This window comes from Cherax quadricarinatus, chromosome 66, assembly GCF_038502225.1.
Source record: "Cherax quadricarinatus isolate ZL_2023a chromosome 66, ASM3850222v1, whole genome shotgun sequence".
NCBI lineage: Eukaryota > Metazoa > Arthropoda > Malacostraca > Decapoda > Parastacidae > Cherax > Cherax quadricarinatus.
The window spans coordinates 22,879,643-22,907,142 of record NC_091357.1 but is presented as its reverse complement, the minus strand read 5'-3'; the positions used below and the strand labels follow the sequence as shown (position 1 = coordinate 22,907,142).

At 48.8% G+C, this 27,500-nt stretch overlaps 1 protein-coding gene across 1 annotated transcript in view; it reads right to left on the bottom strand.

Moving 5' to 3' along the window:
- LOC128704169 (uncharacterized) overlaps positions 1-27,500 on the bottom strand; it is a 97,097-nt gene that overhangs the window by 57,271 nt on the left and 12,326 nt on the right. Inside the window, exons 4-5 of the mRNA XM_070099013.1 lie at positions 26,738-26,939; positions 8,243-8,395 (exon numbers count right to left, since the gene is read on the bottom strand). Coding sequence (XP_069955114.1) covers positions 8,243-8,395; positions 26,738-26,939 — 355 coding nt within the window. The remainder of the gene's footprint in view (positions 1-8,242; positions 8,396-26,737; positions 26,940-27,500) is intronic.

Below are 27,500 nucleotides of genomic sequence, written 5' to 3'. Positions count from 1 at the left end.
ACTTGGTACCTAGCAAGACAGTACTACACTAGGTACTTGGTACCTAGCAAGACAGTACTACACTAGGTACTTGGTACCTAGCAAGACAGTACTACACTAGGTACTTGGTACCTAGCAAGACAGTACTACACTAGGTACTTGGTACCTAGCAAGACAGTACTACACTAGGTACTTGGTACCTAGCAAGACAGTACTACACTAGGCACTTGGTACCTAGCAAGACAGTACTACACTAGGTACTTGGTACCTAGCAAGACAGTACTACACTAGGTACTTGGTACCTAGCAAGACAGTACTACACTAGGTACTTGGTACCTAGCAAGACAGTACTACACTAGGTACTTGGTACCTAGCAAGACAGTACTACACTAGGTACTTGGTACCTAGCAAGACAGTACTACACTAGGTACTTGGTACCTAGCAAGACAGTACTACACTAGGTACTTGGTACATAGCAAGACAGTACTACACTGGGTACTTGGTACCTAGCAAGACAGTACTACACTAGGTACTTGGTACATAGCGAGACAGTACTACACTGGGTACTTGGTACCTAGCAAGACAGTACTACACTAGGTACTTGGTACATAGCAAGACAGTACTACACTGGGTACTTGGTACCTAGCAAGACAGTACTACACTAGGTACTTGGTACCTAGCAAGACAGTACTACACTAGGTACTTGGTACCTAGCAAGACAGTACTACACTAGGTACTTGGTACCTAGCAAGACAGTACTACACTAGGTACTTGGTACCTAGCAAGACAGTACTACACTAGGTACTTGGTACCTAGCAAGACAGTACTACACTAGGTACTTGGTACATAGCAAGACAGTACTACACTAGGTACTTGGTACCTAGCAAGACAGTACTACACTAGGTACTTGGTACCTAGCAAGACAGTACTACACTAGGTACTTGGTACCTAGCAAGACAGTACTACACTAGGTACTTGGTACCTAGCAAGACAGTACTACACTAGGCACTTGGTACCTAGCAAGACAGTACTACACTAGGTACTTGGTACCTAGCAAGACAGTACTACACTAGGTACTTGGTACCTAGCAAGACAGTACTACACTAGGCACTTGGTACCTAGCAAGACAGTACTACACTAGGTACTTGGTACCTAGCAAGACAGTACTACACTAGGTACTTGGTACCTAGCAAGACAGTACTACACTAGGTACTTGGTACCTAGCAAGACAGTACTACACTAGGTAATTGGTACCTAGCAAGACAGTACTACACTAGGTACTTGGTACGTAGCAAGACAGTACTACACTAGGTACTTGGTACCTATCAAGATAAAAGCAAACTTAGGTAGAGCATTGCAGGTTTACTGAGGTCCTTATGGTAGGTTAATGCGCTCGTAATACCAGGTCAGACAGAGCTGACGAGACGCTGCTTCCACCCTGACCAAGAAAATTAGACACATGTGTAACATCAGGGTATCTTTATTGTAGACGTTTCGCCATCCAGTGGCTTTATCAATATAAATTCAAGGACATAATGGGAAGACGGTAGAACTATATACTGAAGATGAGGTACTTAATCCCTCATAGCTACAGCTACAGCTATAGTGAGGCAGCTCTAGTGTCATGCTGGCTGACCCGAGGTCAGGTCAGGCTAGGAGCTAGCGAGCAGCGGTCCGCCAAGACTGGCACGGGAGTGCCTCAAGGCTCGCTGCTGGAGCCTCTAGTATCTATGAATAGACCTGAATGATCTGGTTGTTAGAGGTAAATTATAAATGCTTTTATTTGCCGAAGATGTAAGATTAATGACCAGAATTAACACGGTGGAGAGTGGAAGTATACTTCAGGGAGGCGTGAACAGACAAAATAAGTGGCGTTGAAGCGATATATATGTAAGGTAACAAGGAGAAGTGAAGACAAGGAAAGGAAGAGACGGGGGAAGAAATTGTTCATAACAGAGAAAGTAGAAGTCATTAAGTAAAGGTCTTGAGGTCCACAGCACATAAAACATATCACCAGATGTGGCCATAAAGTGGGAGCAGCAGTGGTCACACAGTGTGTAACACTGCAGCAGCAGTGGTCACACAGTGTGTAACACTGCAGCAGCAGGGGTCACACAGTGTGTAACACTGCAGCAGCAGTGGTCACACAGTGTGTAACACTGCAGCAGCAGTGGTCACACACTGTGTAACACTGCAGCAGCAGTGGTCACACAGTGTGTAACACTGCAGCAGCAGTGGTCACACAGTGTGTAACACTGCAGCAGCAGTGGTCACACAGTGTGTAACACTGCAGCAGCAGTGGTCACACACTGTGTAACACTGCAGCAGCAGTGGTCACACAGTGTGTAACACTGCAGCAGCAGTGGTCACACAGTGTGTAACACTGCAGCAGCAGTGGTCACACAGTGTGTAACACTGCAGCAGCAGTGGTCACACAGTGTGTAACACTGCAGCAGCAGTGGTCACACAGTGTGTAACACTGCAGCAGCAGTGGTCACACAGTGTGTAACACTGCAGCAGCAGTGGTCACACAGTGTGTAACACTGCAGCAGCAGTGGTCACACAGTGTGTAACACTGCAGCAGCAGTGGTCACACAGTGTGTAACACTGCAGCAGCAGTGGTCACACAGTGTGTAACACTGCAGCAGCAGTGGTCACACAGTGTGTAACACTGCAGCAGCAGTGGTCACACAGTGTGTAACACTGCAGCAGCAGTGGTCACACAGTGTGTAACACTGCAGCAGCAGTGGTCACACAGTGTGTAACACTGCAGCAGCAGTGGTCACACAGTGTGTAACACTGCAGCAGCAGTGGTCACACAGTGTGTAACACTGCAGCAGCAGGGGTCACACAGTGTGTAACACTGCAGCAGCAGTGGTCACACAGTGTGTAACACTGCAGCAGCAGTGGTCACACAGTGTGTAACACTGCAGCAGCAGTGGTCACACAGTGTGTAACACTGCAGCAGCAGTGGTCACACAGTGTGTAACACTGCAGCAGCAGGGGTCACACAGTGTGTAACACTGCAGCAGCAGTGGTCACACAGTGTGTAACACTGCAGCAGCAGTGGTCACACAGTGTGTAACACTGCAGCAGCAGGGGTCACACAGTGTGTAACACTGCAGCAGCAGTGGTCACACAGTGTGTAACACTGCAGCAGCAGGGGTCACACAGTGTGCAACACTGCAGCAGCAGTGGTCACACAGTGTGTAACACTGCAGCAGCAGTGGTCACACAGTGTGTAACACTGCAGCAGCAGGGGTCACACAGTGTGTAACACTGCAGCAGCAGGGGTCACACAGTGTGTAACACTGCAGCAGCAGTGGTCACACAGTGTGTAACACTGCAGCAGCAGGGGTCACACAGTGTGTAACACTGCAGCAGCAGTGGTCACACAGTGTGTAACACTGCAGCAGCAGGGGTCACACAGTGTGTAACACTGCAGCAGCAGTGGTCACACAGTGTGTAACACTGCAGCAGCAGTGGTCACACAGTGTGTAACACTGCAGCAGCAGGGGTCACACAGTGTGTAACACTGCAGCAGCAGTGGTCACACAGTGTGTAACACTGCAGCAGCAGGGGTCACACAGTGTGCAACACTGCAGCAGCAGTGGTCACACAGTGTGTAACACTGCAGCAGCAGTGGTCACACAGTGTGTAACACTGCAGCAGCAGGGGTCACACAGTGTGTAACACTGCAGCAGCAGGGGTCACACAGTGTGTAACATGGGAGCAGCAGTGGTCATACAGTATGTAACACTGGAGCAGCAGTGGTCACACAGTGTGTAACATGGGAGCAGCAGTGGTCATACAGTGTGTAACACTGCAGCAGCAGTGGTCATACAGTATTTAACACTGGAGCAGCAGTGGTCATACAGTATGTAACACTGGAGCAGCAGTGGTCATACAGTGTGTAACACTGCAGCAGCAGTGGTCATACAGTGTGTAACACTGGAGCAGCAGTGGTCACACAGTGTGTAACACTGGAGCAGCAGTGGTCATACAGTATGTAACACTGCAGCAGCAGTGGTCATACAGTGTGTAACACTGGAGCAGCAGTGGTCACACAGTGTGTAACACTGCAGCAGCAGTGGTCACACAGCGTGTAACACTGGAGCAGCAGTGGTCATACAGTGTGTAACACTGCAGCAGCAGTGGTCATACAGTGTGTAACACTGCAGCAGCAGGGGTCACACAGTGTGTAACACTGCAGCAGCAGGGGTCACACAGTGTGTAACACTGCAGCAGCAGGGGTCACACAGTGTGTAACATGGGAGCAGCAGTGGTCACACAGTGTGTAACATGGGAGCAGCAGTGGTCACACAGTGTGTAACATGGGAGCAGCAGTGGTCACACAGTGTGTAACATGGGAGCAGCAGTGGTCATACAGTGTGTAACACGGGAGCAGCAGTGGTCATACAGTGTGTAACACGGGAGCAGCAGTGGTCATACAGTGTGTAACACGGGAGCAGCAGTGGTCATACAGTATGTAACACGGGAGCAGCAGTGGTCATACAGTATGTAACACGGGAGCAGCAGTGGTCATACAGTATGTAACACGGGAGCAGCAGTTGTCATACAGTATGTAACACTGGAGCAGCAGTGGTCACCCAGTGTGTAACACTGGAGCAGCAGTGGTCATAAAGCGTGTAACACGGGAGCAGCAGTGGTCATACAGTGTGTAACACGGGAGCAGCAGTGGTCATACAGTGTGTAACACGGGAGCAGCAGTGGTCATACAGTGTGTAACACTGGAGCAGCAGTGGTCATAAAGCGTGTAACACGGGAGCAGCAGTGGTCATACAGTGTGTAACACGGGAGCAGCAGTGGTCATAAAGCGTGTAACACGGGAGCAGCAGTGGTCATACAGTGTGTAACACGGGAGCAGCAGTGGTCATACAGTGTGTAACACGGGAGCAGCAGTGGTCATACAGTGTGTAACACGGGAGCAGCAGTGGTCACACAGTGTGTAACACGGGAGCAGCAGTGGTCACACAGTAGATGACAGATGGTAAAGGTGAGAGAGATGTTTTACGAGGGTCAGGGACCAGACACAGGTGACCACAACTAAGACATACAAGGCGTAACAGCATAAGAAAGTATTGCTTTTAGCCTCAGAGTGTTAGATGAGTGGAATGAACTGGAAGTAGGAGAGGTTATGACACACACACACACACACACACACACACACACACACACACACACACACACACACACACACACACACACACACACACACACACACACACACACACACACAGACACACACACACGCACACACACACACACACACACACACACACACACACACACACACACACACACACACACACACACTCACACACACACACACACACACACATTACTAACAGTTCACAACACACCTAAGAACCTCGTGTGGCTGGGGTAATGCAACAATGTCCCAAAGCAAACAATGCTTAGTTGGGAGTCTTGCGACCTTGCTAGGACATCTGATAGCTATGTAACACGCAGCACTGCTAGGCTATATGGTAGCTAGGTAACACGCAGCACTGCTAGGACAGACGATAGCTAGGTAACAGACACAGTACGTGTGTCAGCAGACACGAAATTTTCACCTAACGACTCCCAAGATGATCATTCCTGACCTTCCAGTATTCCTTCCTCCCTCCCTCCTCACTGCTCTAACCTTCTCTCCGCCCCTCTATTCTTCCCTCACATCTATGCTTCCCTCATTCCCATCCTTCTCTCTTCCATCCCGGTCACGGACAGCGTCACATCCACGTTGTTTACATCTCCACTATGTAAGCCTGATAAATAAAGCCATCTTATCTCACTTCTAAACAGTCATATCTCATAGATTTTCCCTTATTCAGCGTCCTAAAACACGCTAACAAAGAGAGAAAAATAGCAGTCATAAATACAAGTCAGGACTGCAGACTGCACCCCGCTGAACGAAAATATTTGGGGGAAAAAAAAAACTCTGGCGTGGGAGGCCTGGAAGCATCGACAACATTGTTAGTGAGTAATAGATGTTAGGTCAGCACCTTCCTCTCTGCAGATTGAACTAATCATGGAATGGAAGCCTCCTGGATTCTCCTCGTGGAAGAAATTGATCCTGTATATAACTTTTTAAAACTCTTTTTATGTGGAATTATTGTTGTCCGTAAGATGACAAGTGACGGTGGAAAGAAGCGTATATCGACGAAGTGTTTACTTATACAAGGTTACGACCCCTGAACAACCTTTTCTTAGCAAGTTCTTGATAAAGCTCATTGAAAACTACCAGTTAACATGTTAACCCAATGTTAACATGTTAACCCATGTTAACTGTGTGTGAGATATTCCCTCTATCTTACCAGACAGAGTCTGGCACACACCAGCCTACAGTGTTGTTCCAGCACTCTTAACACTGAGGTGGTCGTGTGTGCACCTACCACCTCAGTGTTGTTCCAGCAGTCTCAACACTGAGGTGGTCGTGTGTGCACCTACCACCTCAGTGTTGTTCCAGCAGTCTCAACACTGAGGTGGTCGTGTGTGCACCTACCACCTCAGTGTTGTTCCAGCAGTCTCAACACTGAGGTGGTCGTGTGTGCACCTACCACCTCAGTGTTGTTCCAGCAGTCTCAACACTGAGGTGGTCGTGTGTGCACCTACCACCTCAGTGTTGTTCCAGCAGTCTCAACACTGAGGTGGTCGTGTGTGCACCTACCACCTGTCTTATTGAACTTCATCTTATGTTCACCTGTGTGTTGAACCACCTGAACAAGCTCACCAATTCCAACTTATGAATATAAAGCTGCCGATATATTTTTTAAAGCCCTGCGGATATATTCACTCTAGTTTATCCCTGGCTTTCTTACATGCAGGAGGGCAGGGGATGCCTCGGGAAAGATTAAAGGCTTTTTATCCAAGGAACTGGAGCTAGCTTAACCTGCTGTATTGACAAACGTCACACACAGTGTATGGTGACAGTGTGGTAACACAATATGGTAACAGTGTGGTGTGTGTTGACACAGTGGTGTAATAGTGTTGACACAGTGTTGTAACAGTGTTGACACAGTGTTGTAACAGTGTTGACACAGTGTTGTAACAGTGTTGACACAGTGTTGTAACAGTGTGTTGTAATAGTGTTGACACAGTGGTGTAATAGTGTTGACATAGTGTTGTAACAGTGTTGACACAGTGTTGTAACAGTGTTGACACAGTGTTGTAACAGTGTTGATAAAGTGTTGTAACAGTGTTGACACAGTGTTGTAACAGTGTTGATACAGTATTGTAACAGTGTTGATACAGTGTTGTAACAGTGTTGACACAGTGTTGTAGCAGTGTTGACACAGTGTTGTAACAGTGTTGATACAGTGTTGTAACAGTGTTGACACAGTGTTGTAACAGTGTTGATACAGTGTTGTAACAGTGTTGACACAGTGTTGTAACAGTGTTGACACAGTGTTGTAACAGTGTTGACACAGTGTTGTAACAGAGTGTTGACACAGTGCTGTAACAGTGTTGATGCAGTGTTGTAACAGTGTTGACACAGTGTTGTAACAGAGTGTTGACACAGTGCTGTAACAGTGTTGATGCAGTGTTGTAACAGTGTTGATGCAGTGTTGTAACAGTGTTGTAACAGTGTTGACACAGTGTTGTAATGTTGACACAGTGTTGACACAGTGCTGTAACAGTGTTGACAAAGTGCTGTAACAGTGTTGTAACATTGTTGTAACAGTGTTGTAACAGTGTTGACACAGTGTTGTAACAGTGTTGTAACAGTGTTGACACAGTGTTGTAACAGTGTTGTAACAGTGTTGACACAGTGTTGTAATGTTGACACAGTGTTGACACAGTGTTGTAACAGTGTTGACACAGTGTTGTAACAGAGTGTTGACACAGTGTTGTAACAGTGTTGACAAAGTGTTGTAACAGTGTTGTAACATTGTTGTAACAGTGTTGTAACAGTGTTGACACAGTGTTGTAACAGTGTTGTAACAGTGTTGTAACAGTGCTGTAACAGTGTTGATGCAGTGTTGTAACAGTGTGGTGTGTGTTGACAGTGTTGTAACAGTGTTGACACAGTGTTGCAACAGTGTTGTAACAGTGTTGACACAGTGTTGACACAGTGTTGTAACAGTGTTGTAACAGTGTTGACACAGTGTTGTAACAGTGTTGTAACAGTGTTGACACAGTGTTGTAACAGTGTTGACACAGTGTTGACACAGTGTTGTAACATTGTTGTAACAGTGTTGTAACAGTGTTGTAAGAGTGTTGTAAGAGTGTGGTCACTTACCTTTGATAGAAGGTGTAGCAGTAAGGTTGTAGAGTCTGGTAATGTTGTGTAGCGTTGGTGATGTTGGCAGTACAGCCAACACTGGCACTTGCTGACTCACTGCTCGAAGTTCAACATCCACAGTCTGTGCTAGACCTCTCCAGTAACTGCTCTCTGAGGGATACACTCAACGTCACTCTCCAGTAACTGCTCTCTGAGGGATACACTCAACGTCATCACTCTCCAGTAACTGCTCTCTGAGGAATACACACAACGTCACTCTCCAGTAACTGCTCTCTGAGGGATACACTCAACGTCATCACTCTCCAGTAACTGCTCTCTGAGGGATACACTCAACGTCATCACTCTCCAGTAACTGCTCTCTGAGGGATACACTCAACGTCACTCTCCAGTAACTGCTCTCTGAGGGATACACTCAACGTCATCACTCTCCAGTAACTGCTCTCTGAGGGATACACTCAACGTCACTCTCCAGTAACTGCTCTCTGAGGGATACACTCAACGTCATCACTCTCCAGTAACTGCTCTCTGAGGGATACACACAACGTTATCACTCTCCAGTAACTGCTCTCTGAGGGATACACTCAACGTCACTCTCCAGTAACTGCTCTCTGAGGGATACACACAACGTTATCACTCTCCAGTAACTGCTCTCTGAGGGATACACTCAACGTCACTCTCCAGTAACTGCTCTCTGAGGGATACACTCAACGTCATCACTCTCCAGTAACTGCTCTCTGAGGGATACACACAACGTTATCACTCTCCAGTAACTGCTCTCTGAGGGATACACTCAACGTCAATCTCCACTAACTGCTCTCTGAGGGATACACTCAACGTCATCACTCTCCAGTAACTGCTCTCTGAGGGATACACTCAACGTCATCACTCTCCAGTAACTGCTCTCTGAGGGATACACACAACGTCATCACTCTCCAGTAACTGCTCTCTGAGGGATACACTCAACGTCATCACTCTCCAGTAACTGCTCTCTGAGGGATACACTCAACGTCACTCTCCAGTAACTGCTCTCTGAGGGATACACTCAACGTCATCACTCTCCAGTAACTGCTCTCTGAGGGATACACACAACGTTATCACTCTCCAGTAACTGCTCTCTGAGGGATACACTAAACGTCATCACTCTCCAGTAACTGCTCTCTGAGGGATACACACAACGTCATCACTCTCCAGTAACTGCTCTCTGAGGGATACACACAACGTCATCACTCTCCAGTAACTGCTCTCTGAGGGATACACACAACGTCATCACTCTCCAGTAACTGCTCTCTGAGGGATACACACAACGTCATCACTCTCCAATAACTGCTCTCTGAGGGATACACACAACGTCATCACTCTCCAGTAACTGCTCTCTGAGGGATACACACAACGTTATCACTCTCCAGTAACTGCTCTCTGAGGGATACACTCAACGTCACTCTCCAGTAACTGCTCTCTGAGGGATACACTCAACGTCATCACTCTCCAGTAACTGCTCTCTGAGGGATACACACAACGTTATCACTCTCCAGTAACTGCTCTCTGAGGGATACACTCAACGTCAATCTCCACTAACTGCTCTCTGAGGGATACACTCAACGTCATCACTCTCCAGTAACTGCTCTCTGAGGGATACACTCAACGTCATCACTCTCCAGTAACTGCTCTCTGAGGGATACACACAACGTCATCACTCTCCAGTAACTGCTCTCTGAGGGATACACTCAACGTCATCACTCTCCAGTAACTGCTCTCTGAGGGATACACTCAACGTCACTCTCCAGTAACTGCTCTCTGAGGGATACACTCAACGTCATCACTCTCCAGTAACTGCTCTCTGAGGGATACACACAACGTTATCACTCTCCAGTAACTGCTCTCTGAGGGATACACTCAACGTCATCACTCTCCAGTAACTGCTCTCTGAGGGATACACACAACGTCATCACTCTCCAGTAACTGCTCTCTGAGGGATACACACAACGTCATCACTCTCCAGTAACTGCTCTCTGAGGGATACACACAACGTCATCACTCTCCAGTAACTGCTCTCTGAGGGATACACACAACGTCATCACTCTCCAGTAACTGCTCTCTGAGGGATACACACAACGTCATCACTCTCCAGTAACTGCTCTCTGAGGGATACACACAACGTCACTCCCCAGTAACTGCTCTCTGAGGGATACACTCAACGTCATCACTCTCCAGTAACTGCTCTCTGAGGGATACACTCAACGTCATCACTCTCCAGTAACTGCTCTCTGAGGGATACACACAACGTCACTCTCCAGTAACTGCTCTCTGAGGGATACACTCAACGTCATCACTCTCCAGTAACTGCTCTCTGAGGGATACACACAACGTCACTCTCCAGTAACTGCTCTCTGAGGGATACACTCAACGTCATCACTCTCCAGTAACTGCTCTCTGAGGGATACACTCAACGTCACTCTCCAGTAACTGCTCTCTGAGGGATACACTCAACGTCACTCTCCAGTAACTGCTCTCTGAGGGATACACACAACGTCACTCTCCAGTAACTGCTCTCTGAGGGATACACACAACGTCACTCTCCAGTAACTGCTCTCTGAGGGATACACTCAACGTCACTCTCCAGTAACTGCTCTCTGAGGGATACACTCAACGTCATCACTCTCCAGTAACTGCTCTCTGAGGGATACACACAACGTCACTCTCCAGTAACTGCTCTCTGAGGGATACACTCAACGTCATCACTCTCCAGTAACTGCTCTCTGAGGGATACACACAACGTCACTCTCCAGTAACTGCTCTCTGAGGGATACACTCAACGTCATCACTCTCCAGTAACTGCTCTCTGAGGGATACACACAACGTCATCACTCTCCAGTAACTGCTCTCTGAGGGATACACACAACGTCACTCTCCAGTAACTGCTCTCTGAGGGATACACTCAACGTCATCACTCTCCAGTAACTGCTCTCTGAGGGATACACACAACGTCCTCACTCTCCAGTAACTGCTCTCTGAGGGATACACACAACGTCATCACTCTCCAATAACTGCTCTCTGAGGGATACACACAACGTCATCACTCTCCAGTAACTGCTCTCTGAGGGATACACACAACGTCATCACTCTCCAGTAACTGCTCTCTGAGGGATACACCCAACGTCATCACTCTCCAGTAACTGCTCTCTGTGGGATACACACAACGTCATCACTCTCCAGTAACTGCTCTCTGAGGGATACACACAACGTCATCACTCTCCAGTAACTGCTCTCTGAGGGATACACACAACGTCATCACTCTCCAGTAACTGCTCTCTGAGGGATACACACAACGTCATCACTCTCCAGTAACTGCTCTCTGAGGGATACACACAACGTCATCACTCTCCAGTAACTGCTCTCTGAGGGATACACACAACGTCATCACTCTCCAGTAACTGCTCTCTGAGGGATACACACAACGTCATCACTCTCCAGTAACTGCTCTCTGAGGGATACACACAACGTCATCACTCTCCAGTAACTGCTCTCTGAGGGATACACACAACGTCATCACTCTCCAGTAACTGCTCTCTGAGGGATACACACAACGTCATCACTCTCCAGTAACTGCTCTCTGAGGGATACACACAACGTCATCACTCTCCAGTAACTGCTCTCTGAGGGATACACACAACGTCATCACTCTCCAGTAACTGCTCTCTGAGGGATACACACAACGTCATCACTCTCCAGTAACTGCTCTCTGAGGGATACACACAACGTCATCACTCTCCAGTAACTGCTCTCTGAGGGATACACACAACGTCATCACTCTCCAGTAACTGCTCTCTGAGGGATACACACAACGTCATCACTCTCCAGTAACTGCTCTCTGAGGGATACACACAACGTCATCACTCTCCAGTAACTGCTCTCTGAGGGATACACTCAACGTCACTCTCCAGTAACTGCTCTCTGAGGGATACACTCAACGTCATCACTTTCCAGTAACTGCTCTCTGAGGGATACACTCAACGTCACTCTCCAGTAACTGCTCTCTGAGGGATACACACAACGTCACTCTCCAGTAACTGCTCTCTGAGGGATACACTCAACGTCACTTACAGTCAAGTTATGCACTCTCTTCCTTAGGTCAGGAATACTTTATAGTATTATAACCACTGGTATAACCACTGGGATAACCATTGGTGTAACCACTGGTGCAACCAGTCGCATAATTACTGGGATAACCACTGAGAAAACCACTGAGAAAACCACTAGGATGAACAACTTTATGAACAGAATTAAACTTACTTGTTCCATACATTATCCCATGATACAACACTGTCTCACACTACACTGTCTCACACTACACTGTCTCACACTACACTGTCTCACACTACACTGTCTCACACTACACTGTCTCACACTACACTGTCTCACACTACACTGTCTCACACTACACTGTCTCACACTACACTGTCTCACACTACACTGTCTCACACTACACTGTCTCACACTACACTATCTCACACTACACTGTCTCACACTACACTGTCTCACACTACACTGTCTCACACTACACTGACTCACACTACACTGTCTCACACTACACTGTCTCACACTACACTGTCTCACACTACACTGTCTCACACTACACTGTCTCACACTATACTACACTGTCTCACACTACACTGTCTCACACTACACTGTCTCACACTATACTACACTGTCTCACACTACACTGTCTCACACTACACTGTCTCACACTACACTGTCTCACACTGTCTCATACTACACTGTCTCACACTACACTGTCTCACACTACACTGTCTCACACTACACTGTCTCACACTACACTGTCTCACACTACACTGTCTCACACTACACTGTCTCACACTACACTGTCTCACACTGTCTCACACAACACTGTCTCACACTACACTGTCTCACACTACACTGTCTCACACTACACTGTCTCACACTACACTGTCTCACACTACACTGTCTCACACTACACTGTCTCACACAACACTGTCTCACACTACACTGTCTCACACTACACTGTCTCACACTACACTGTCTCACACTACACTGTCTCACACTACACTGTCTCACACTACACTGTCTCACACTACACTGTCTCACACTACACTGTCTCACTACACTACTACACTACACTGTCTCACACTACACTGTCTCACACTACACTGTCTCATACTACACTGTCTCACACTACACTGTCTCACACTACACTGTCTCACACTACACTGTCTCACACTACACTGTCTCACACTACACTGTCTCACACTACACTGTCTCACACTACACTGTCTCACACTACACTGTCTCACACTACACAGTCTCACACTACACTGTCTCACACTACACTCTCTCACACTACACTCTCTCACACTACACTGTCTCACACTACACTCTCTCACACTACACTGTCTCACACTACACTGTCTCACACTACACTGTCTCACACTACTCTGTTTCACACTACACTGTCTCACACTACACTGTCTCACACTACACTGACTTACACTACACTGTCTCACACTACACTGTCTCACACTACACTGTCTCACACTACACTGTCTCACTCTACACACTGTCTCACACTACACTGTCTCACACTACACTGTCTCACACTACACAGTCTCACACTACACTGTCTCACACTACACTGTCTCACACTACACTGTCTCACACTACACTGTCTCACACTACACTGTCTCACTCTACACTGTCTCACACTACACTGTCTCACACTACACTGTCTCACACTACACTGTCTCACACTACACTGTCTCACACTACACTGTCTCACACTACACTGCCTCACACTACACTGTCTCACACTACACTGCCTCACACTACACTGTCTCACACTACACTGCCTCACACTACACTGTCTCACACTACACTGTCTCACACTACACTGTCTCACACTACACTGTCTCACACTACACTGTCTCACACTACACTGTCTCACACTACACTGTCTGACAATACACTGTCTCACACTACACTGTCTCACACTACACTGCCTCACACTACACTGTCTCACACTACACTGTCTCACACTACACTCTCACACTACACTGTCTCACACTACACTGTCTCACACTACACTGCCTCACACTACACTGTCTCACCCTACACTGTCTCACACTACACTCTCACACTACACTCTCACACTACACTCTCACACTACACTCTCACACTACACTGTCTGACAATACACTACAGCTCCTGGGCTCTTCCTCAATGCTGTCTCCACCATCACCACACTTTGGTCTCTCCTTCCCTCTCACATGACCTTCCTTCTTAATCCAACACATCGTAAGAGAGGTCATGACCTTCACGTTGACCTTGAGTTAGATATAATGATCTATGAGAATGTTGTTACATACATCATAAATATACATTAATGATACACTCCTACAACCTACTGTATCCATCTACTGTATCCACCTAAAACAAATAATGTTAGAATCTATAATTACCCTTCACTAATATTTTACATCTAACCTCTAATACCACTAACTGATGCTACATCTAACCTCTAATACCACTAACTAATGTTACATCTAACCTCTAATACCACTAACTGATGCTACATCTAACCTCTAATACCACTAACTGAAGCTACATCTAACCTCTAATACCACTAACTAATGTTACATCTAACCTCTAATACCACTAACTAATGCTACATCTAACCTCTAATACCACTAACTAATGTTACATCTAACCTCTAACACCACTAACTAATGTTACATCTAACCTCTAATACCACTAACTAATGCTACATCTAACCTCTAATACCACTAACTAATGTTACATCTAACCTCTAACACCACTAACTAATGTTACATCTAACCTCTAATACCACTAACTAATGTTACATCTAACCTCTAATACCACTAACTAATGTTACATCTAACCTCTAATACCACTAACTAATGTTACATCTAACCTCTAATACCACTAACTAATGTTACATCTAACCTCTAATACCACTAACTAATGCTACATCTAACCTCTAATACCACTAACTAATGCTACATCTAACCTCTAATACCACTAACTAATGCTACATCTAACTTCTAATACCACTAATCTCTAGCTTATGTTAGGTTATTTTAGGTTAGTTTACGATAAATTTTCTGGAAATATTTTAAGGTGAAGAAAACGGTGACTCAATAAACAGAGAGGATCAACTAATGGGATTCAACACTCTATATTCTTGTATAAGGCGATTCGCCCCTAACTGCCTTCAAAACACACTTGGGAACTTCTTCCACTTATGTCCTGATCAACTAGGCTGTGTTTAGTATGTTGGTGTAAATGGTGCAAGCACCAACAGTCTGAGTGACCAGGCAGTCAACCAGGATAGCCAGATAGTGGATCAGAAGGGAAGGGTTGTACCCACGACTGGTAATAGGGAAATTATAGTGGAACAACATTAAAAATAGGAGAGACAGCAGGAACCAAGACCAGGAACTGCGACTCAACCCCGGCACACACAAATGAGGTGTGAGGAGGCACCGTGTGGTGGCACTGTGACGGAGGTCCATACTGGCACTGCTGCACCAGGCACTTCATCTTTAGTGTTTTAATTGATGCTAGGAGATGCCCAGGGCAAGCTGGGAGGAGGTGCCCAGGGCAAGCTGGGAGGAGATGCCCAGGGCAAGCTGGGAGGAGGTGCCCAGGGCAAGTTGGGAGGAGGTGCCCAGGGCAAGCTGGGAGGAGGTGCCCAGGGCAAGTTGGGAGGTGCCCAGGGAAAGTTGGGAGGAGGTGCCCAGGGCAAGCTGGGAGGAAGTGCCCAATGCAAGCTGGGAGGAGGTGCCCAGGGCAAGCTGGGAGGAGGTGCCCAGGGCAAGCTGGGAGGAGGTGCCCAGGGCAAGTGGGGAGATGCCCAGGGAATGTTGGGAGGAGGTGCCCAGGGCAAGTTGGGAGGAGGTGCTCAGGGCAAGTTGGGAGGAGGTGCCCAGGGCAAGTTGGGAGGAGGTGCTCAGGGCAAGTTGGGAGGAGGTGCCCAGGGCAAGCTGGGAGGAGGTGCCCAGGGCAAGCTGGGAGGAGGTGCCCAGGGCAAGTTGGGAGGAGGTGCCCAGGGCAAGTTGGGAGGAGGTGCCCAGGGCAAGTTGGGAGATGCCCAGGGAAAGTTGGGAGGAGGTGCCCAGGGCAAGTTGGGAGGAGGTGCTCAGGGCAAGTTGGGAGGAGGTGCCCAGGACAAGTTGGGAGGAGGTGCTCAGGGCAAGTTGGGAGGAGGTGCCCAGGGCAAGCTGGGAGGAGGTGCCCAGGGCAAGCTGGGAGGAGGTGCCCAGGGCAAGTTGGGAGGAGGTGCCCAGGGCAAGTTGGGAGGAGGTGCCCAGGGCAAGTTGGGAGATGCCCAGGGACAGTTGGGAGGAGGTGCCCAGGGCAAGTTGGGAGGAGGTGCTCAGGGCAAGTTGGGAGGAGGTGCTCAGGGCAAGTTGGGAGGAGGTGCCCAGGGCAAGTTGGGAGATGCCCAGGGAAAGTTGGGAGGAGGTGCCCAGGGCAAGTTGGGAGGAGGTGCTCAGGGCAAGTTGGGAGGAGGTGCTCAGGGCAAGTTGGGAGGAGGTGCCCAGGGCAAGTTGGGAGGAGGTGCTCAGGGCAAGCTGGGAGGAGGTGCCCAGGGCAAGCTGGGAGGAGGTGCCCAGGGCAAGCTGGGAGGAGGTGCCCAGGGCAAGTTGGGAGGAGGTGCCCAGGGCAAGTTGGGAGGAGGTGCCCAGGGCAAGCTGGGAGGAGGTGCCCAGGGCAAGTTGGGAGGAGGTGCCCAGGGCAAGTTGGGAGGAGGTGCCCAGGGCAAGTTGGGAGGAGGTGCCCAGGGCAAGTTGGGAGGAGGTGCCCAGGGCAAGCTGGGAAATGAGAGGTGACAGGGGAAATAATTAAACTGGTCGGAGGAAATGACTGAGAGAGAGAGAGAGAGAGAGAGAGAGAGAGAGAGAGAGAGAGAGAGAGAGAGAGAGAGAGAGAGAGAGAGAGAGAGACAGAGAGAGAGAGAGAGAGAGAGAGAGACAGAGAGAGAGAGAGAGAGAGAGAGAGAGACAGAGAGAGAGAGAGAGAGAGAGAGAGAGAGACAGAGAGAGAGAGAGAGAGAGAGCAGGTATGAGGTTAATGAGTTACACAGTGGGAACACTCACAGTGGGAGTCTACAAAGGTATGTCACTGTCACACAGCATGACACAGGTGCTGGGAGTCTACAAAGGTATGTCACTGTCACAGCATGACACAGGTGCTGAAAGTCTACGAAGGTATGTCACTGTCACATCATGACACAGGTGCTGGGAGTCTACAAAGGTATGTCACTGTCACACAGCATGACACAGGTGCTGGGAGTCTACAAAAGTGTTACACTGTCACACAGCATGACACAGGTGCTGGGAGTCTACAAAGGTATGTCACTGTCACACAGCATGACACAGGTGCTGGGAGTCTACAAAAGTGTTACACTGTCACACAGCATGACACAGGTGCTGGGAGTCTACAAAGGTATATCACTGTCACACAGCATGACACAGGTGCTGGAAGTCTACAAAGGTATGTCACTGTCACACAGCATGACACAGGTGCTGGGAGTCTACAAAGGTATGTCACTGTCACAGCATGACACAGGTGCTGGGAGTCTACAAAGGTATGTCACTGTCACGCAGCATGACACAGGTGCTGGGAGTCTACAAAGGTATGTCACTGTCACAGCATGACACAGGTGCTGGGAGTCTACAAAGGTATGTCACTGTCACACAGCATGACACAGGTGCTGGGAGTCTACAAAGGTATGTCACTGTCACACAGCATGACACAGGTGCTGGGAGTCTACAAAGGTATGTCACTGTCACAGCATGACACAGGTGCTGAGAGTCTACAAAGGTATGTCACTGTCACACAGCATGACACAGGTGCTGAGAGTCTACAAAGGTATGTCATTGTCACACTGCATGACACAGGTGCTGGAAGTCTACAAAGGTATGTCACTGTCACACAGCATGACACAGGTGCTGGGAGTCTGCAAAGGTATGTCACTGTCACACAGCATGACACAGGTGCTGGGAGTCTACAAAGGTATGTCACTGTCACACAGCATGACACAGGTGCTGGGAGTCTACAAAGGTATGTCACTGTCACGCAGCATGACACAGGTGCTGGGAGTCTACAAATGTATGTCACTGTCACACAGCATGACACAGGTGCTGGGAGTCTACAAAGGTATGTCACTGTCACAGCATGACACAGGTGCTGGGAGTCTACAAAGGTATGTCATTGTCACAGCATGACACAGGTGCTGGAAGTCTACAAAGGTATGTCACTGTCACAGCATGACACAGGTGCTGGGAGTCTACAAAGGTATGTCACTGTCACACAGCATGACACAGGTGCTGGGAGTCTACAAAAGTGTTACACTGTCACACAGCATGACACAGGTGCTGGGAGTCTACAAAGGTATATCACTGTCACACAGCATGACACAGGTGCTGGGAGTCTACAAAGGTATGTCACTGTCACACAGCATGACACAGGTGCTGGGAGTCTACAAAGGTATATCACTGTCACACAGCATGACACAGGTGCTGGGAGTCTACAAAGGTATGTCACTGTCACAGCATGACACAGGTGCTGGGAGTCTACAAAGGTATGTCACTGTCACACAGCATGACACAGGTGCTGGGAGTCTACAAAGGTATGTCACTGTCACACAGCATGACACAGGTGCTGGGAGTCTACAAAGGTATGTCACTGTCACACAGCATGACACAGGTGCTGGGAGTCTACAAAGGTATGTCACTGTCACACAGTAGGACACAGGTGCTGGGAGTCTACAAAGGTATGTCACTGTCACACAGCATGACACAGGTGCTGGGAGTCTACAAAAGTATGTCACTGTCACGCAGCATGACACAGGTGCTGGGAGTCTACAAAGGTATGTCACTGTCACACAGCATGACACAGGTGCTGGGAGTCTACAAAGGTATGTCACCGTCACGCAGCATGACACAGGTGCTGGGAGTCTACAAAGGTATGTCACTGTCACAGCATGACACAGGTGCTGGGAGTCTACAAAGGTATGTCACTGTCACACAGCATGACACAGGTGCTGGGAGTCTACAAAGGTATGTCACTGTCACAGCATGACACAGGTGCTGAGAGTCTACAAAGGTATGTCACTGTCACACAGCATGACACAGGTGCTGAGAGTCTACAAAGGTATGTCATTGTCACACTGCATGACACAGGTGCTGGAAGTCTACAAAGGTATGTCACTGTCACACAGCATGACACAGGTGCTGGGAGTCTGCAAAGGTATGTCACTGTCACACAGCATGACACAGGTGCTGGGAGTCTACAAAGGTATGTCACTGTCACAGCATGACACAGGTGCTGGGAGTCTACAAAGGTATGTCATTGTCACAGCATGACACAGGTGCTGGAAGTCTACAAAGGTATGTCACTGTCACAGCATGACACAGGTGCTGGGAGTCTACAAAGGTATGTCACTGTCACACAGCATGACACAGGTGCTGGGAGTCTACAAAAGTGTTACACTGTCACACAGCATGACACAGGTGCTGGGAGTCTACAAAGGTATATCACTGTCACACAGCATGACACAGGTGCTGGGAGTCTACAAAGGTATGTCACTGTCACACAGCATGACACAGGTGCTGGGAGTCTACAAAAGTATATCACTGTCACACAGCATGACACAGGTGCTGGGAGTCTACAAAGGTATGTCACTGTCACAGCATGACACAGGTGCTGGGAGTCTACAAAGGTATGTCACTGTCACACAGCATGACACAGGTGCTGGGAGTCTACAAAGGTATGTCACTGTCACACAGCATGACACAGGTGCTGGGAGTCTACAAAGGTATGCCACTGTCACACAGCATGACACAGGTGCTGGGAGTCTACAAAGGTATGTCACTGTCACAGCATGACACAGGTGCTGAGAGTCTACAAAGGTATGTCACTGTCACACAGCATGACACAGGTGCTGAGAGTCTACAAAGGTATGTCATTGTCACACTGCATGACACAGGTGCTGGAAGTCTACAAAGGTATGTCACTGTCACACAGCATGACACAGGTGCTGGGAGTCTGCAAAGGTATGTCACTGTCACACAGCATGACACAGGTGCTGGGAGTCTACAAAGGTATGTCACTGTCACACAGCATGACACAGGTGCTGGGAGTCTACAAAGGTATGTCACTGTCACGCAGCATGACACAGGTGCTGGGAGTCTACAAAGGTATGTCACTGTCACACAGCATGACACAGGTGCTGGGAGTCTACAAAGGTATGTCACTGTCACAGCATGACACAGGTGCTGGGAGTCTACAAAGGTATGTCACTGTCACAGCATGACACAGGTGCTGGAAGTCTACAAAGGTATGTCACTGTCACAGCATGACACAGGTGCTGGGAGTCTACAAAGGTATGTCACTGTCACACAGCATGACACAGGTGCTGGGAGTCTACAAAAGTGTTACACTGTCACACAGCATGACACAGGTGCTGGGAGTCTACAAAGGTATATCACTGTCACACAGCATGACACAGGTGCTGGGAGTCTACAAAGGTATGTCACTGTCACACAGCATGACACAGGTGCTGGGAGTCTACAAAGGTATATTACTGTCACACAGCATGACACAGGTGCTGGGAGTCTACAAAGGTATGTCACTGTCACAGCATGACACAGGTGCTGGGAGTCTACAAAGGTATGTCACTGTCACACAGCATGACACAGGTGCTGGGAGTCTACAAAGGTATGTCACTGTCACACAGTATGACACAGGTGCTGGGAGTCTACAAAGGTATGTCACTGTCACACAGCATGACACAGGTGCTGGGAGTCTACAAAGGTATGTCACTGTCACACAGTAGGACACAGGTGCTGGGAGTCTACAAAGGTATGTCACTGTCACACAGCATGACACAGGTGCTGGGAGTCTACAAAAGTATGTCACTGTCACGCAGCATGACACAGGTGCTGGGAGTCTACAAAGGTATGTCACTGTCACACAGCATGACACAGGTGCTGGGAGTCTACAAAGGTATGTCACCGTCACGCAGCATGACACAGGTGCTGGGAGTCTACAAAGGTATGTCACTGTTACCCAGCATGACACAGGTGCTGGGAGTCTACAAAGGTATGTCACTGTCACACAGCATGACACAGGTGCTGGGAGTCTACAAAGGTATGTCACTGTCACACAGCATGACACATGTGCTGGGAGTCTACAAAGGTATGTCACTGTCACACAGCATGACACAGGTGCTGGGAGTCTACAAAGGTATGTCACTGTCACACAGCATGACACAGGTGCTGGGAGTCTACAAAGGTATGTCACTGTCACACAGCATGACATAGGTGCTGGGAGTCTACAAAGGTATGTCACTGTCACACAGCATGACACAGGTGCTGGAAGTCTACAAAGGTATGTCACTGTCACACAGCATGACACAGGTGCTGGGAGTCTACAAAGGTATGTCACTGTCACACAGCATGACACAGGTGCTGGGAGTCTACAAAGGTATGTCACTGTCACACAGCATGACACAGGTGCTGGAAGTCTACAAAGGTATGTCACTGTCACACAGCATGACACAGGTGCTGGGAGTCTACAAAGGTGAATATCACCCAACATTCCACCAAGGTTGACTACACCACCAACACTAACGTTAATATTGATGCTTAGTTATTATTATTATTATTATTATTATTATTATTATTATTATTATTATTATTATTATTATTAATATTATTATTATTATTATTATTATTATTATTATTATTATTATTATTATTATTATTATTATTAATATTATTATTATTATTATTATTATTATTATTATTATTATTATTATTATTATTAATATTATTATTAATATTATTATTATTATTATTATTATTATTATTATTATTATTATTATTATTATTATTATTATTATTATTATTATTATTATTATTATTATTATTATTAATATTATTATTATTATTATTATTATTATTATTATTATTATTATTATTATTATTATTATTATTATTATTATTATTATTATTTTTATTATTATTATTAATATTATTATTATTATTATTATTATTATTATTATTATTATTATTATTATTATTATTATTATTATTATTATTATTATTATTATTATTATTATTATTAATATTATTATTATTATTATTATTATTATTATTATTATTATTATTATTATTAATATTATTATTATTATTATTATTATTATTATTATTATTATTATTATTATTATTATTATTATTATTATTAAAGGAAGGTTTAAAACTGACTAAGATTGATTTGGTAAGGTAATCCATAGTATGGCAGAGTGGCAGGGTGGCAGGGTGGCAGGGTGGCAGGGTGGCAGGGATGGCAGAGTGGCAGGGATGGCAGAATAGCAGGGTAGTAGGGATGGCAGAGTGGCAGGGATGGGAGGGTGGCAGGGATGGCAGAGTGGCAGGGATGGCAGAATAGCAGGGTAGTAGGGATGGCAGAGTGGTAGGGATGGGAGGGTGGCAGGGATGGCAGAGTGGCAGGGATGGCAGGGTGGCAGGGATGGCAGAGTGGCAGGGATGGCAGAGTAGCAGGATGGTAGGAATGGCAGAGCGGCAGTGATGGCAGAATAGCAGGGTAGTAGGGATGGCAGAGTGGTAGGGATGGGAGGGTGGCAGGGATGGCAGAGTGTCAGGGATGGCAGGGTGGCAGGGATGGCAGAGTGGCAGGGATGGCAGAATAGCAGGGTAGTAGGGATGGCAGAGTGGCAGGGATGGGAGGGTGGCAGGGATGGCAGAGTGGCAGGGATGGCAGGGTGGCAGGGATGGCAGAGTGGCAGGGATGGCAGAATAGAAGGGTAGTAGGGATGGCAGAGTAGCAGGATGGTAGGAATGGCAGAGCGGCAGTGATGGCAGAGTAGCAGGGTGGTAGTGATGGCAGAGCGGCAGGGTGACAGAGATGGCAGTGACATGGATGGCAGAGTGGCAGGGGTGGCAGGTACGGTAGAGTGGCAGGAGTTGTAGAGTAGCAGGGTGGTAGTGATGGCAGAGCGGCAGGGTGGCAGGACTGGCAGAGTGGCAGGGATGGCATAGAGGCAGGGGTGGCAGGTACGGCAGAGTGGCAGGGGTGGCAGAGTAGCAGGGTGGTAGTGATGGCAGAGCGGCAGGGTAGCAGGACTGGCAGAGTGGCAGGGATGGCATAGTGGCAGAGATGGCATAGTGGCAGGGGTGGCAGGTACGGCAGAGTGGCAGGGGTGGCAGGGATGGCAGTGTGACACCTCACCTTTAACCAGCCTCATACAAAGTGACTACCACCACCACTACTCTCTCAACTACCACTACTACTACCACCATTACTACAACCACCACTCACCCAACTACCACTACCAGTCCCTCAGCCTCCAGGCTCAGGGACTGACCCCCTCAAACCCAATTCTTCAACGATAATAGACTGATTACATCATTTCTCCAGCTTTTGTTGCCTCCTCAGTACTCGCCTGGAGAACCCTACTGTCTGGGCGAAACGTCTGGGGATAAAGTTACCTAACTGCTGCATATGTGTCTCATAAACATTGACAGACACACCTGGGGTGTGGTCACCACCTGGAGGTGTGGTCACCACCTGGAGGTGTGGTCACTACCTGGAGGTGCGGGCACCACCTGGAGGTGTGGTCACTACCTGGAGGTGTGGTCACTACCTGGGGTGTGGTCACCACCTGGAGGTGTGGTCACTACCTGGAGGTGCGGGCACCACCTGGAGGTGTGGTCACTACCTGGAGGTGTGGTCACTACCTGGGGTGTGGTCACCACCTGGAGGTGTGGTCACTACCTGGAGGTGCGAGCACCACCTGGAGGTGTGGTCACTACCTGGGGTGTGGTCACCACCTGGAGGTGTGGTCACTACCTGGAGGTGCGGGCACCACCTGGAGGTGTGGTCACTACCTGGAGGTGTGGTCACTACCTGGGGTGTGGTCACCACCTGGAGGTGTGGTCACTACCTGGAGGTGTGGTCACTACCTGGGGTGTGGTCACCACCTGGAGGTGTGGTCACTACCTGGGGTGTGGTCACCACCTGGAGGTGTGGTCACTACCTGGAGGTGCGGGCACCACCTGGAGGTGTGGTCACTACCTGGAGGTGTGGTCACTACCTGGGGTGTGGTCACCACCTGGAGGTGTGGTCACTACCTGGAGGTGTGGTCACTACCTGGGGTGTGGTCACCACCTGGAGGTGTGGTCACTACCTGGGGTGTAGTCACCACCTGGAGGTGTGGTCACTACCTGGAGGTGCGGGCACCACCTGGAGGTGTGGTCACTACCTGGAGGTGCGGGCACCACCTGGAGGTGTGGTCACTACCTGGGGTGTGGTCACTACCTGGAGGTGCAGGCACCACCTGGAGGTGTGGTCACTACCTGGGGTGTGGTCACCACCTGGAGGTGTGGTCACTACCTGGAGGTGTGGGCACCACCTGGAGGTGTGGTCACTACCTGGGGTGTGGTCACTACCTGGAGGTGCGGGCACCACCTGGAGGTGTGGTCACTACCTGGGGTGTGGTCACCACCTGGAGGTGTGGTCACTACCTGGAGGTGTGGGCACCACCTGGAGGTGTGGTCACTACCTGGGGTGTGGTCACCACCTGGAGGTGTGGTCACTACCTGGGGTGTGGTCACCACCTGGAGGTGTGGTCACTACCTGGGGTGTGGTCACCACCTGGAGGTGTGGTCACTACCTGGGGTGTGGTCACCACCTGGAGGTGTGGTCACTACCTGGGGTGTGGTCACCACCTGGAGGTGTGGTCACTACCTGGGGTGTGGTCACCACCTGGAGGTGTGGTCACTACCTGGGGTGTGGTCACCACCTGGAGGTGTGGTCACTACCTGGAGGTGCGGGCACCACCTGGAGGTGTGGTCACTACCTGGGGTGTGGTCACCACCTGGAGGTGTGGTCACTACCTGGAGTGTGGTCACCACCTGGAGGTGCGGGCACCACCTGGAGGTGTGGTCACTACCTGGGGTGTGGTCACCACCTGGAGGTGTGGTCACTACCTGGAGGTGCGGGCACCACCTGGAGGTGTGGTCACTACCTGGAGTGTGGTCACCACCTGGAGGTGCGGGCACCACCTGGAGGTGCGGGCACCACCTGGAGGTGTGGTCACCACCTGGAGGTGCGGGCACCACCTGGAGGTGTGGTCACTACCTGGAGTGTGGTCACCACCTGGAGGAGCGGGCACCACCTGGAGGTGCGGGCACTACCTGGGGTGTGGTCACCACCTGGAGGTGTGGTCACTACCTGGAGTGTGGTCACCACCTGGAGGTGTGGTCACCACCTGGAGGTGCGGGCACCACCTGGAGGTGTGGTCACTACCTGGAGTGTGGTCACCACCTGGAGGTGCGGGCACCACCTGGAGGTGCGGGCACCACCTGGAGGTGTGGTCACCACCTGGAGGTGCGGGCACCACCTGGAGGTGTGGTCACTACCTGGAGTGTGGTCACCACCTGGAGGTGCGGGCACCACCTGGAGGTGCGGGCACTACCTGGGGTGTGGTCACCACCTGGAGGTGTGGTCACTACCTGGAGTGTGGTCACCACCTGGAGGTGTGGTCACCACCTGGAGGTGCGGGCACCACCTGGAGGTGTGGTCACCACCTGGGGTGTGGTCGGAGGTGTGGTCGCCTTGTGAGTGACCGTGGCACTATCAAATATTACTTACTCTCTACAAGTCATTTGTATATATATTGTATATACACTGTATATACACTGTATATACATTGTATATACACTGCTTGCTGCTTGGTAAAAGAACCATTAGTGTTTCTTATCTGTGTTGCCTTTCTGCTGGTACCTACCTTGGTGATGTTGCTACAGCCAGGTGTGCAGGCCACTAGTCTATACTTGTCATTGTAATACACACTACCTGACACAGTGACCTCTCACAGTAACCTGACACACTGACCTCTCACAGTGACCTGACACAGTGACCTCATACAGTAACCTCTCACAGTGACCTGACACAGTGACCTCATACAGTAACCTCTCACAGTGACCTGACACAGTGACCTCACACAGTGACTTCAAAGTGACCTCACACAGTGACCTCATACGGTGTTAACTGAAGGTAATCACGTTATTTGTGACAACTCAGGGAACGGGAGAGTGGTACAATTCACAGGTCAGTGGGCTAACCACTGGACCAGCTGCCTCTAGCAAGATTCATACAACTGGGTGTATTTGTATACACCATAGGAAGGTTAGCATGGGCCACCACTGAGACCACAGCAGGTTTTTAACAGATGAATCCCACACCAGTAAGGCCGTGTCGTGCTCTAGCTCAGGTCCCTTGAGAGCTGCTATCACGGTTAGGTGTGTGAGTGAAGGTGTGGCAGGTGTGGCAGGTGTGACAGGTGTGACAGGTGTCAGAGGTGAAGTGTTGCTGCCATAACAAACCAAGGGGATGGTGTATACTTACCTAGAGTGACGATACACACATGTCTCCAGCCCATGTGGGCGAGTGCCGCCCGCGCCGCCCATGCTACCTGCAAGGCTGTGGGCGTCACTAAGACAACGTGGCTACCCTCGTCTTGATCCAACTGTTGTTGATGATGTTGATGTTGATGAACGCCATGTTGCTCGTGGGAAGTATGCGAGTCGTCGTGGTCATGGCTGGGTACCTGGTGCAAGGTTGTGCTTAGTACTGGTGCAAGGTTGTGCTTAGTACTCTACTGGTGCAAGGTTGTGCTTAGTACTCTACTGGTGACACACACACACAACACACACAACACACATGAGGATCCTGAGAGAGGGAGCAGAGGCACTGTGTGTGCCAATATCAACAATCTTCAACATATCTATTGAAACAGGGCGACTACCTGAGGTGAGGAAGACAGCTAATATATAGTCCCAGTACTTGAGAAAGGAGACAGACAGCATTAAACTACAGTGTCAATTACATGTATAGTATGCAAAGTCATGGAGAAGATTATCAGAAGAATAGTGGAGCACCTAGATAGGGATGAGCTTATACACGATAACCAGCAGGGTTTCAGGGAAGGGAAATCCTGTGTCACAAACCTATTGGAGTTTCACGACAAAGTGACAGCAGTAAGACAAGAGAGAGAGGGGGGGGGTAGACTGCATTTTCTTGGACTGTAAGTAGGCTTTCGACACAGTTCCACACAAGAGATTAGTGGAAAAGCTAGAGGAAAAGGTAGGAGTAACAGGAAAAGCACTGC